Source organism: Aulostomus chinensis, chromosome 5 (genome assembly GCF_037954235.1).
Source record: "Aulostomus chinensis isolate RoL2024-O1b breed Wild chromosome 5, RoL_Achi_v1.0, whole genome shotgun sequence".
NCBI lineage: Eukaryota > Metazoa > Chordata > Actinopteri > Syngnathiformes > Aulostomidae > Aulostomus > Aulostomus chinensis.
The window spans coordinates 19439957-19453377 of record NC_141324.1 but is presented as its reverse complement, the minus strand read 5'-3'; the positions used below and the strand labels follow the sequence as shown (position 1 = coordinate 19453377).

The 13421-nt window shown below is 40.1% G+C and overlaps 1 protein-coding gene and 1 long non-coding RNA gene across 3 annotated transcripts in view; one reads left to right on the top strand and one right to left on the bottom strand.

Moving 5' to 3' along the window:
• Positions 1–13421, bottom strand: part of LOC147261623 (uncharacterized) — a 204869-nt gene that overhangs the window by 108185 nt on the left and 83263 nt on the right. The window lies entirely within an intron of this gene.
• Positions 1–13421, top strand: part of cdh2 (cadherin 2, type 1, N-cadherin (neuronal)) — a 65359-nt gene that overhangs the window by 31387 nt on the left and 20551 nt on the right. For both annotated transcript variants that reach the window (XM_086203743.1, XM_086203744.1), the window contains exon 3: positions 11382–11593. In XM_086203743.1, coding sequence (XP_086059869.1) covers positions 11382–11593 — 212 coding nt within the window. The remainder of the gene's footprint in view (positions 1–11381; positions 11594–13421) is intronic.

Here is a 13421-nt window from a genome sequence, read left to right as displayed (position 1 = left end):
TTACCATGGCAGTAGGTAGAAACTACTAGGTAATTGTGTCAGCCTACTTGGTAGCATTTAGCTATAGATGTCTGTGTCTACTGCAAGTACACGTTTATGCAAACAATTAGAAAATATGATCCAACCATCCTTGTGTTAATGATGTTTCTGACTTGGTGGGCCAAAAGGACGTTATGCTACCATTCAGCCACAGAATAACCTCCCTCCTCCCCCCTTCTATTTTACTTGGTTGATCTCTGTTAAGTCTATGGATGGGGGAGGGTCAGGCGGGTCAAAGTAGATTTGCAATGAGATGCAGTCTCAGTTGAAGCTTGATATTTCCAGGAGCCAACACAGTATAAAGGGAAACCCCTATTTGACACCTTAATGCAGCATTTGTATATTCATATAAATGTATGCTTTCTCCTAATATATGCTTTCTCCTGTTTTCTTGCTTTGACTGGAGCGGCACGTAACAAGCTGTCATACATCTGAAAAGCTGTGTATGTGTTGGATTTGAAAGCTTTTGAGAGGAACACTGGGCTTGTCTTTAATCTTCTTTCTGTGTATTTTTCTTTTTTTTTCTTCAAGCAAGGGCTAATTGTGTTTCAAGCAGAATTTGACATGTATTGATTCAAATGTGCAATGGCAAATGCACACACCCTATGTATTGGCAGCTGCTCTAATCCTCCTCTTTGAAGAAGCTTCTCTTTCCTAGCTGTCATTGTTTTGAGGCAGTCCCCCCCCCCCCACACATATTTTTTTTCCTTCTCCTCAACCTTTCACTGGAGGCAGGTTTCTCTCTCTATAGCCTTGGGTTTTCTATCTTTTGTTTTTTTTTTTTTTGTTCTTATGGAGGGGTTTTGGAGAACGACTAACCAGTATTTCATGATGTGTGGCATTGGGGAAGTGAGTAAATGGTTGATAACTATGACTGCAATGGTCTGCCCACCACAGTGACTCATTTGCTTTATTAAGGTTGAAAAAGAAGCATTTAAATGGCCTCATTTCCATTGTCAACATCATATTCTTGTAGTTTATTTCATACTTTGTTTCTTTATTTTTTGTCATTTTTTTAAATCCACAAGCCCCCCCAAAGCATTACCTTGCCAGTGTGCATTTGTAGAGTGGTTTGTATACAACAAAGACATATACAGGAAAAATAAGTATATCTTTTCGAGTGAAAATGAGAGTAAATCTTTCCTTTTTTTGGAGAGATTCAGAAGCAGCCCCTCTCTTACAGTATAATGGTGTTCTCCAGAGGCTGTCAGCCTCATCTTCCTTTGTCTGCTGCTTTGTTTCCCAGCTAAAGAGGATTCACATGCCTTCTCCTTGTTTCTCCTCGTGCCCTGGCTTCTCCAAAAGGAAAAGGCAGAGAAGAAGGAATTCCATTAGCTTTGTTCTCCAAAATCCAGCATCAACTTGTGACTATGGTACACATGACATAATAGACCCAGAACTGGTCCCAGATTTCCATTCATATTTCTGCTTTTGTTGTACATTTTATAGTGTGGGTCAGTGCATCACATCCTTTTCTTTTCTTTTCTCTTCTCTTTTTGGTCTATGATGTATAAAATCCTCCACTTTCCTAATCTGGCTGAAATAGCTGTGCTGTTGTGCTGTGAGTACACTTAGGGATAAATAGAAACTGTATATGTGTGAGTATGTGTGTGCATGTTAAAAAGAAAGAAAAGAGGAGGAAACTGACATGTTTGTGTGTGTGTGTGGTTAGGTTTGTAATTGGATGCAGTGGCCCGTTTCACTCTTTACCTGAACTAGTTATTCGAATGGATTTGAATGACAACAGAGCTTTGCAAAAATGGCTCAAGGTTTATTCCTGTAAAGTTAGAGACAGTACACAAACCCTGCTTTTTTCATCGGCTACCACTTTCTTCTTAATTAGTGTTGTGTCATTATCACGGAGGGAATTGTTGAAATTTAATTTGCATGAAGGCATACAAACTCTGTGGTCCAAAGCGTTTTGGTTTATTTTGGCAGAATCAGTCTCATTACAGGTTGCACAAAGGTAGAAGGTTTCTGTAAATTTGATGTAGTATTCTAACCTAATGTACTACAAGAGGTATAACTTAAAACTAAACAATGCTGAAATTCTGTTACAGCATCAGGAAGTAGCACTCAAACCCATACCAAAGCTAACCCGGTAAAACTATCAAATAAACATCCAGGTAAACCTTTTGATGATACAGTACATTTAGCTTCCAATATTGCCTTGTAGTAACTGTTCCATTTTATGCAAGATTTTGTTCCTACAACAACTGACTTCCAGTCACTTGTGACTGTGTGAGATATGCCATAAAACAAATAGCAGGAAGTAATGTATATACATTTTTCATATTATTCTGTTGCTTTGCCCTGAATATCACATCATGTCCCTTCCATCGTGACAGTTCTGGTTGGCTATTTGTGTGGTTCACTCAATGCCAAGCTCGTAAATGAATGTTTAAGTGTAGTAAAGAAATGAAGATCATTATATTTATCACTGGAAATTCAAATGTTGCTTAATTATTTGTAAAGTATCAATATTTGATAGATTTCCAGTTGGAGTGACTGGAAATAAATCTATATGATAGATTTTCAGTCACTCCCATTAGGTGAAATTGACTAAATGAGACAACATAGAATTATTGATCATTTATAAGTAGAATTTAGTGCTGTGTTTGATGCACCACCACATTTGATTCAACTTTACTTCTGACTATAGTCAAGTATTTTTCTCTAAACTGAGACTCTACTGTCTGAGATTTCTCAGGCCTGAAGGCTCTGAGGCATTAGCTTGGCTTTAAGAATTACAAATGGCCAGCAACAGAACAACACACGTATCAACAACCGTTTACTCAGCCATCTTGTGTTAATGCTTCAGTGATGTTGAAATGGAAGCTGTCACCAATCTCTAAATTCTTTATAGAAGTCAGCATGTTGCTTCTTCAAGTGCTTTGCTATCTTTGTGTCATTGGCACCTTGCCTGAGCACTGTTTTGCAGCACTCCTTGCATAGGAACGTGTGTGTATCATTTCCCCTTCCTTGTTCCTTTGCCTCAAATGCAAAATGTTTCAGTATAGCGGTGCTGTCTTTATCTCCACCCACCAAAATTGTTAGCATAGGCTCTTTACTTGCCATTTTTTACCAAATGAACAACAAAGCAAGTGAGAAGAGGAATGATAAAGACAGAGTTAGAGTAGGCGGAGCTATGTGGGCATGGGACTGCAGTGGTATATATGTCAACTTGTTGGAGGGAATAGAGTGAGAGCACAGTAAGCACTGGTGGTATCAATAGTTCAGAATCAATGTGCAATAAGAGTACATGAAGGGATAAGTATAATTATGCCTCTGTATAGAAGAAATTTGGGGCTAATGTTATGACTATCATGGTAGCTGGACGGGTTTTCATGGAGCAGTAAATGAATGGCATATCAAGAAATTACACAGAAGGTTTGACATCATGTCACAATGTACAACCTTTTTAATCTTATCAGAACTGATAGCATACAGCTTCCTTGTTGGTCAGTCTCCCATTTCAGTGAAAATCTAACCCTAATTTTAATTAACTGTATGGTTTGTTGTCTCTGTCTTGGAAGGTAACTCATGGACAAACTTGATCCAGAGATCAAATTATGTCTTAATTGTATCGAATACAGTTAAACCAACCCCTACATTGTACCCATTCTTTACAGAGGAGAGGAAATTCACAGTGCAGATCTTTCTAGCCTTGTCTTAGTCAGTGGCATAAACAGTAGTAAAGCCCTCACATGGATGTCGTTGATGCTGGGAGGAAACAAAAGCAACCAGCAGAAACCCACGCATAGACAGGGAGCACGTGCAGACTACTTAGAAAGGAACTGGGGCAGCCAGGACTTAAACCCAGGACCTTCCTGCTGTAAGAAAGAATTGCCAACCACTAACCCATCATGACCCCATGTATCAATCTAAGTTTCACCCCCATATTTACTGGAAACTTGTGTTAAGCTTGTATCTGAAATGTAACATAAAATATTCTGAAAAATCTATCCAAAATCTGTCATGCTTTCAGTTGCTGACAGAAGACAACCACTCAAGCAAGTAAAAACAAGTTTTCATTTTTTTAATTTATTCTCTCACTAATGGGATATATTTACATTGACAGGAATTTATTTGTTACCGTATATTTCCAGTTTGGACATTTATTAACAGTAGTGTACCACAAATAGCAAGATGTCCTGAACACAAAAGTGTGTTTTCAGCAGTAATAACACTTGGACTCAAACCAAATTTTAATTTCCATAAAGATGCATTTTCCCCTTAGTTAATATGCAAGAGATACTGAGCTACTGAATAGGCCAAAAGTGCTTGACAGATAGTATACTGCTGCTGGAGGCAGTCAGGCTTGAGAACATAGCCTAACTAGGTATGATTTAACTCTATTATTTTCAAAATGGTAAAAGCAGAATGAGAAACTGACATTGCTGCATAAGTCACATATTCTATTTTTCCATCAGAAACCCCCTGGATAATGATTGTCCCTGTGGAACGATGATTGGTAGAGTTCTGGTTATATTCTTGGGTTTCTTCTCTTAGCAATAAATTGGAGACAGGAAGTATTCTAGTGGGGTGATTAAAAAGTCTTACAAAGACCCCATGAACATGCCAGCAAAGGTTACTTCATCACTGGCCTCCTTCTTTGTCTCTTTGATTTAACGTTAGTATTTTGACAGAAATGATCAAGGGGTATAACTAAATAGCTTTGAGTCTGTGCTTTTGAGATCAAAAGGACCGAATAATGTCGTTTTACAGGTTGCACTCAGGCAGTTTTAGGGCCCGGCCCTCGTGATCAGCCTCTGCAGAGAGTATCAGCGCAGCCTGGAACCGTATAGGGTTTCATTGTCATCAGCTCTTTTCTTCTCATGCTTGTAATTTATTGAACTAAATTTTAACATTAACCACAAAATACATTTAAACTAAATTAACATGTATGACTGCTTGTATAGAATTGTGTGCACATTCCTGTGTTCATACTGATATATAGAAACATATGGAAGTGACTGAATGCATGTGCTTTTTTTCAGTGAAAATTGGTGTCTGAATGAATCTATGCATAATACCAAAGCTCTTACTTTTAAGTTGCGCCTCTGTCTTAATCACAGTAGATGCATAATTCATGAAAGCAACCAATATCTAATGCTTAATATTTAAAAGCTTCCGAGAATTGGTTACAGTCTCTGACGTTGGAAATGCACTGGATGTAGTAGTGCTGTGACAGCTCCATGGCACAGCAGAGATGGATGCATGGTGCAACAGAGAATTTCTTATGTGTATCACTGCAGTGTATGGTCACCAGAGAATCCCATTTCTGGTTTCGAAACAATAAAAATGGATGCACATTGACAACTGAATTGGTGTATTATTCAGAATCTGATATCCGAAAGGCTTCTCAGCAAGCCTCTGTGGCTTTCATTACCTCAACTGTACCTACTCTTGTCATCTCCATCGCTCACTGCTTCTCTCCTGGTATTCATTAATGCCTTTGTAGGCTGACAAAGTGACCGACGCAAGCCGTTACAAGGTGAATTAGGGTATAGAGAGCAATTAAAAGCCTGTGACCTTAATGTGAGGTGAGGATAGGGTCAAAGAAAAGCTGTTATGAACATAAAGTTCACCACCTCATTGCATGCTACTTTGATTTACATCTCAGCGATTCTGCCAACTGAATGTTGTGGGGTAAGTTTTTAGACCTAAAGACAGGGGCAATGTTGGCATTACAGAGTTGCTTCTTCTTTCGTTCCTTCAAACACATCAATTATCAGCCTTTGAAAATGAAGGAGAAAGCATAGACCTTTTTTTTTCCACTGCAGTTTGTGAATAAATATCTGGATATCGGCTTCCACCTTTTTAGCAGTTTGATTTATTAGCATATTAATGTCACGCTTTAAAATCAGCTTTACCTGTGCACATTTTCAGGGTTAACATAGCTTTGCTGAAAGGCATCATAAAGAGTAAGAGTGTTTGACATCCTGGTAATATGGTCAGTTTAATACCCCACTAAAGCATCAAGCCGCTCGTCTCAATAACTCACAGAACAAAATCCCTGTAGCTATGCGCTGATAACTGCAGAAGGATGTAGCTTAGCCTTATCAGCTCTTGGCTCCAGTGACACAGTAATCCACACAATGCTTGGCTGTCATTGTACTAGAAAACATAGAATCATTTCATTTACCCAACAGAGATCTGAGAATAATTGCAACATCCCCCCGTGCTTCTCCTCCACTGCTAACCCATGGAGATCATCAATTTTTTTCAAAAGCTCAGTATTACTTATTTAAAAGCAGCTCACTGTCATCATATATGTATTCTTTGAAGATAAACCTGTTTTAGCTCAGGAAGTCTGAGACTCTCAGAGTCCCTGATTTACTCTGAGACTCTGGTTAATGTCAGTTAAGGAAGATCACAGCAGCTGGATCAGTTAGGTTACCTTTTTGCCTCAGCCAGAATCTACAGGTATCTGCCAAGAATGCAGTTCATGTATAAGCAATCGACTCCCTGGTGTAGAGGCTGATTCCTTGTGGTTTACCCAGTAGAAACAAGAAGAAGGAACTCTGGAAGTGACTGTGGGCCTGGTTGACCTAGAACTTGTCTGTTTGAATACTATAATTATCAAACAGGCGTACTATACTTTCTGATAGCTAATTACCATGTGCTAATATGACATGAATTCAAGTGTAAAAAATGCCACAATGGTTGAAATGTGTTTCCCTCCCCTAAGGGACAATTTCCTTGATCAAGGCAGCACCCTAGAAATCTCTGTTGAGCAAGCAGGTATAGCCACTAAGATGTTCATGGTATTTATGTTTCTCAGTGTGTTTTCCAAGGTGGGTGTTTATGATAAGAGAAGGTGGTATCAATGTGCTTTAGTATGCTTGTGTGAGCCTCTTCATCAGAATGAGGCAGCAGTTTTGGGAGGAGGGAAATGGATTCAACAATATGCATAAACTACACAAACCCAGTGCTGGGGGTCACTGCAATCAAGCTGGTAAAATGAGCCTGCTACTTGTTAAATGTGGATGTGCTCTAATGCAATTCCTCTTTAGTTTTCTTAATTGCTAGAGACACTGAACAGAGTACAAACACTGCATGTTGTTTTTTTCATGTAAATCCCTTACATATTTTAAGCACAGCTATAAATGCATGGGATGCTTTGCGTGTTTGAAGTTGAGTGCATCAGTGAAATGCCTTCAAGGGCTTAGTCTGGCAAAAGGAAATATCATCACTTCCAGATCCAAGCTTCAGCTACAAGCAGTTTACTTTCTCTGAGGAAGACCCTGTTTTCTGAATACAGAAATTTATGGAAGTTTCATATCTCCATCTCAATTCCCTTTGAATAAACATATATTTACAAATGTTTTTGATTCAGTTTTGTAGCTGAAAATGGCATCATGTGAAGTGCCATGACTGTATGTCAACCAGTGCTGGGCATTTCAGTATAAGAGTAATGACTTTCTCCAAACAAATTGATTGACTTGGTCTTTGACACAATTGATTACAGTTTAGAAAAAGTCTGCTCGGACTCCTTATTAATTGGTTTTTCATTTAATTAAGCTAATAAGTGCGTTGCATACGTCCACCAACAGACCCGTAGCTGTACTTGAATGTATTTGTAATGTCCCATTAGCCCACCTCTAAAAGTCATATCTCTTCAATGTCTCTTCAATGAAATCAAACATGCATTTCATCACAGTCTTCATTTTCAAGGAGCCGTTTTGTGCTCTGTCCTCTTTATGATGGAAGAAAAATTGGTGTTGACAAACTTTCTTGCCATTTTTGTTGACACAGTTATACAAAATAGCCATAGTAATAAATGTACTAAATTTACGTGATGCTTTGTTCAAGAACTTTTGAAGTTAGGGTCATAAATACATAAGGAGCGTGTTCAATGAGGTAATAAATCTGAAAATGTGGGTCATTTTTTCATACACTTTGAACTTATTTCTGCAACTACTTGAGTCACCTCCTGCTGGTTATTTGAAATAATGCAGATTGACAACTTCACATCTAACTATGTCCATTTCTTTAATAGAGCATGGGTCTAATATATATGGCATTGTGTTTACTTTTCAGCCCCAAAACTCTAGAATATGCATTTCACAGGGGAAAGAACAACATTACAATATTGTGTGTTTAGCAGTTTACACAAGTGGACAATTAAATAACTTGCTGTTAAAGATATTTTATTGATGTGACAAAATAGTCTTAAGTGAAATCTCCACAATTGAAGGGAATTAGAATTTCGTATGACAGCAGTTTGAATTGAAGTGTGAGCTTCACCAGGGCTTAACAGGATCTTATAAACAGTGGTGCTGCTGGCATGGATGTCTCACGCAGCACATTCAGTGGCAGCCTCTGCTTCATATTGCATTGTATCATTGCCAGTGCAGGCACCCTACTAAACCTGGTTACATTCATTTGCGAATAATGCATTTTGCCCGGGGTGTTGTACCATTTGCCAGGGCGGGGGTAGGTGGGATTGCCGCAGGGGTATTTGTCTGTGTCTGCATTTATCTGTGGCTACTGATGAAACACCTTTGCACAGAATTTCTCAACTGTCACTGACCTCACTTCCTAGAAATGAAGTATATTGTATTGGAATGATCTCACATCAGAGGTTTCTCTCTTGCCACATTTGCAGCACATTAATGGGACTTCTAGCCTTCTCACTTGAAGTCAGTGTATTTGGCAGGCAGGCATAAAATTGGAGATTGTAGAACATTTTCTTTGCCTCATGTGCAGTCGCGGCATCTGTACTCCACCTTCCAAATTAAATGAATCTCTCTCTGCCTCTCGCTATCTCTCTCAAACTATTTGCGTCTGTCTGAGTTTTCATGTGATAGAGCAGACAATAGAGAGGCACTCTGGCACTTGGGAGGTTGGCCAGGGTTTTTGTGTTGCTTGTCATTGGGGGGGGCATCTGAGTTGTGAATAGGATCATTGAGTTGGATGTAATTTTGGGCCGCAGTGGAAGGCATTAGTTGGACAGGCCTTTCTGCTGACAGGCCTGTTTGTCCCCCATCTCTTTTTTAACCCCAACCCCCCTGCTGCATCGGCATTTCTTTCCACACCAAAGGCCTTTATCATTGCGCCCATGACGACATGTCTGATAGGGTGTGGCAGCCAAGATCTTTTTTGCCCTGTACCTTGGGGAGCCAATGCATTCCGATATAAATACATTGTTGCAGACTGGTTTTAGGATGTGTGGTTTTATAAATCACAAGAGTATGTTCAATAAATGAATAGATACATGCTGGATATCCTCCTCCATTATCACTGGGAATCATCATGCCTGCCGGGAGTTTGTCTAGTGATTATTGCTGGGACTGACTGTTGAAGAGCCTCTCAGAGGTGTCCTGATGGCCAAACTTTAGACGGTGTTTAAGAGCTTGAGCCTCGCTCAACATGAGACTTGGGCCAACAAAACTGACAGGGGAACACCGCTGTCAAGTGCGTCACTAAGCACATTCACTAAAACACATTCACTAAGCTTAATTACATATTTGCAAATGTGCCAGTAGACCAAAAAAGATAAGCAGCCTTGAGAAGAAGGAGGCTGTGGTGTCAATCAAAAATTTGGGAGTTAAAGACACATGGATTTATTGATGATGACAAATACTGATAATCAGAAGTATTCAGGTGACTGACAGCTCGTCTGATCGTTTTTCATTTCAGTCCAGTCGAATACAAAGTGACCTAGAAAGTTAAAAGTGATGCTTAGCCTAGCTTGCAAGCAATTGTAAGGTTTGAGCAGAAAGGCAGAAAAACCAAACTTTTGACTTGCTGAAAAAGTGGATAGACCAATGTCTGACTTTTGATCAAGTACAACAAAATTGCATTTACATTCTTCAGGCTGAACATTGTGCAAGGCCTGCGAGCCAGTTTCTAGTTCACATTTTTTAAAATCTTCTCTTTCACTTCACATTGTTTAAAAACATTTCAATTTGCATAAGTGACCAGCCCAAATATTCACGTGTACATTTCTCTCTCTGCACGCCCTTAACAATAATAGGTTTTTGAAGGAAGGTTTTCCCAGCATTTCCTGTTGCTCTGTAGCTTACTGCAGAAACATTGCACATAGTCAGTGCCAGGACCAAGGCCAACTACCTAAAACTGTCTCCCGTTGCAAGCAGGAAACCGCAATAAATTCAACTCTGTTATCACCAAGAGATTTATTAGTAATAGGGTGTGGTGCATTTTGGCAGAATTGATTGCAAGTGTTTAGGTGATGCAGCCAGGGGGTTAAACTTATGATTTCCTTTAGACCCCAAACCGATCTACTACATCTTCATGCCCAGAGGAACCTCATGCACTATGAGTGCAAATGATACTCTGAAGACATTCCTGGGTCCCTAAGGTAGCAGCACAAAGGAAGATTAGGTACCCTGCTTCAAGGCTTTTGTTAAGTAATTCCATATCTGCTTTAATAATTCAAAGCAGCACAAGCAGAGCTGCTACAACAGACGATATATAGTAATGTTGTGATCTCTGGCCGGGAGGAATTTTTATCTTTCCCTTTATGCCATTTTGTGTGCTATAAACATGAGGGGAGCCTGCCAGGGACACATATCAACGCAAAAGGATCATACGAAGAAGCTCGTGTGTGTGTGTGTGTGTGTGTGTGTGTGTCTGTGTGTGTGCGTGTGTGTGTGTGTGTGTGTGCGTGTGTGTGTGTGTGTGTGTGTGCGCGTGTGTGCGCGCGCGCGAGAGAGCGAGAGACATGGGCTATGCTGCACTGTCACTCACTTGTAACATGGTATTGTTGTACTGCCACTGAGGCACCTGTGGAACTCAAGCTCCCATGAGCCACCTGTCTGCAGCATTTTGATGCACATGTGAGTTTCAGTGTTTTCTCTGTATATGTGCCGATGAAATAAACATCACACACACTTACTTGTGTCTCTTGAGGAGGATTGGTAGCTATCCATGGAAGGCATCCCTGTATGTCATGGGAACAAAGCCAGCATGCCATGGCCTTAGATCAAATTCACATGCAAGTTAAATTCTAGCTATGTCCTAATACTTTTTTAGTAAACCCAAACACAAGCGGACATTTTTCACACTAATTTACACATCAGATTGTAACTCGAAAGTTTTCTTTTGTTTGGATTTTTCTTTAATAGCCCTTAAGGAGCTCTCTTCCATTTTCTTTAGTTTTCTCCTCTTCTAAGTCTCCTCCACTGCACCTGTTTTGAGCAATGCCTCTGGGGCACAGCTTGAAGTGAATAATGTATGAGCGAGAGGGAGCATCAGAAAACCTTTGTGGACCCTCTGTCTGTCTGTGTGTCTTCCACATTATTTGTCTATATCTTTTTTAGGCTTCTTTATTACAGTTGGGCTAATTTTTCATTTGAATCTGTCTCCTACAGTGACGTTTGTTGACTGTGGCCGAGGTGGTCTGGTGCGGTTTGAAAGCAGCAACCCATCTGACTTCCGGATAGAGGCAGATGGAGTAGTTTACGCTACCAGGAGTCTTGAGCTGTCTGGGCTTGGAACGTCACTATTGCTGATCAAGGCCAGTGATGACACCACTCAGCAGCAATGGGTAACCCAAGTCCAGCTGAAGCCCCTCAAGCAGCAGGTAAATACACTTCAGTTCTATAACATTTATGACTTGTTTGCTGATTGTCTGACTGATGTTGCTGCAGTGGAAAGGTTGAATGATCAAGTCTACCCTTGCATCAATCAACTTACGCCTATTAGGCACACTGCACATTCACAGATGACTAGTTCCCTAAATTGTAGCAGGTGTTCCGTGAGACTGGATGGATGTTTGCTAATTAAAACTTAATGTGTCAATTTACTAGGAGCACAAACATATACTCAGCACGGTCAGTGAGTAACAAGAGCAGATGCAAAACAGCTCCTCATAAAGTAGATTTCAGTGAGCATGTCTTGTGATTGTGAGGTTATTGCCATATCATCCAAAAGGGGACGCAACTATTTCAGTGTTTTGGAAGACAGGAAGCATCTGTTTGAGCTGTAGAGTGCCGTTGAAACCATTCCACAGGACGAGTCGTGCAGTCATCTGCGATTAATTAGAATGACCATGTGCTCATAAGTCAACAATGTCGTTGGCCAAGGATCAGAGGAGGTGCACAAAAAAGAGCTGCTCATGCCCTATCAGCCTGTCTTGTAACCAGGAAATGAAAGCAAGTTCCAAAGGCTTTACTATTGTAGAGGTTTTAACTTGAGTGCCAGAGAATTATGTGATGCTGTTCAGATAGATAATATCTGTTGCTTTGGACTGAAGGGCCCTCTGCCCAAAAAGAGACACATGCTTCTCTATCATCCCCATTCATACATATATCACAAGCATTATTGTGAAGTGTTTGATAAGTTGCCTTCACGTGTGTTGATGAATGTTTGTTTTACAAAGACAAATGTGTTTTTAGTTCTACCCCATTGAATATACCAAAACAAATGGCCACAGGTGGCTATTTCTAAAAGTGCAGCAGCAGAGATAATCTCAGGAAAGGAGGGTGTCGTATTTTTTATGGGTGCAGAATAAAACTTAATGCTGACAGTTATGTTTAGTTACCGTTAGTGCTGTGGGTGCAGCCGCGTTCTGGGCCAAAATTAAAGTTGTAGCCAGTAATGATTTCATGGCTTTTCAAAACACCACCATTAGCTGCTGATGCTCATTTTCTATAGGGGCTGCAGGTATGTGATTTTAATGATGCCATTAATCACCGCTGTTGGAAGGCCAAAGATAAATACACGCTGGTCCCAAATAGGTAACATCGACTTTGTTCAGAATCAGAATCTAGCATTCTAAACCTTCTGTATCTGAAGAGATGTTAGGATTTCCCTGATTTGTACATAATGAAATTAGGCATTGACTTTTCTGAACTTCACAGTTAAGAGGTCATGAGTGGGCATCTCTTAATCACATCAGTGATTCAATTTTTTTTTCTCATGAATTTTATGGGTGTGCCAGCCCTGGGGAAACATTTTAATCAATGATAACTAAATAATAACCTCATTAACATGAGTGGCCTCACTCTCAATCTCTACCTCTATCAGGACCTCAGCTCTGTCACACACAGCCATCCATATGGACAAATCCCTTCACAATCTGAAAAAGATAACTTTTCAAAAAGGGCAAATACGTCCGTAGGCATAATCCTTCCCACACACTCAAATACTCAGGCCATTACTCAGCCTCGCACTCTCCTGGACTCTGAAGTAGTCTCCTAGTCAGAAGATGGAGGGGTTTCGGAGTGTGAATGGGTGCAGACCTCCAACGCACCCGAGATAGATGTGTATTGGACTGAACAAACTCACTGCACCATTAATCATTCCAGACGCAGGTTGCAAATAATTACTGCTCTCACTCGTGCCCATTTTAATAGGGTAATAGATATTTCTGAAGCATGCTCCTTCTCTATCTGTCCGCTTGCTTCTCT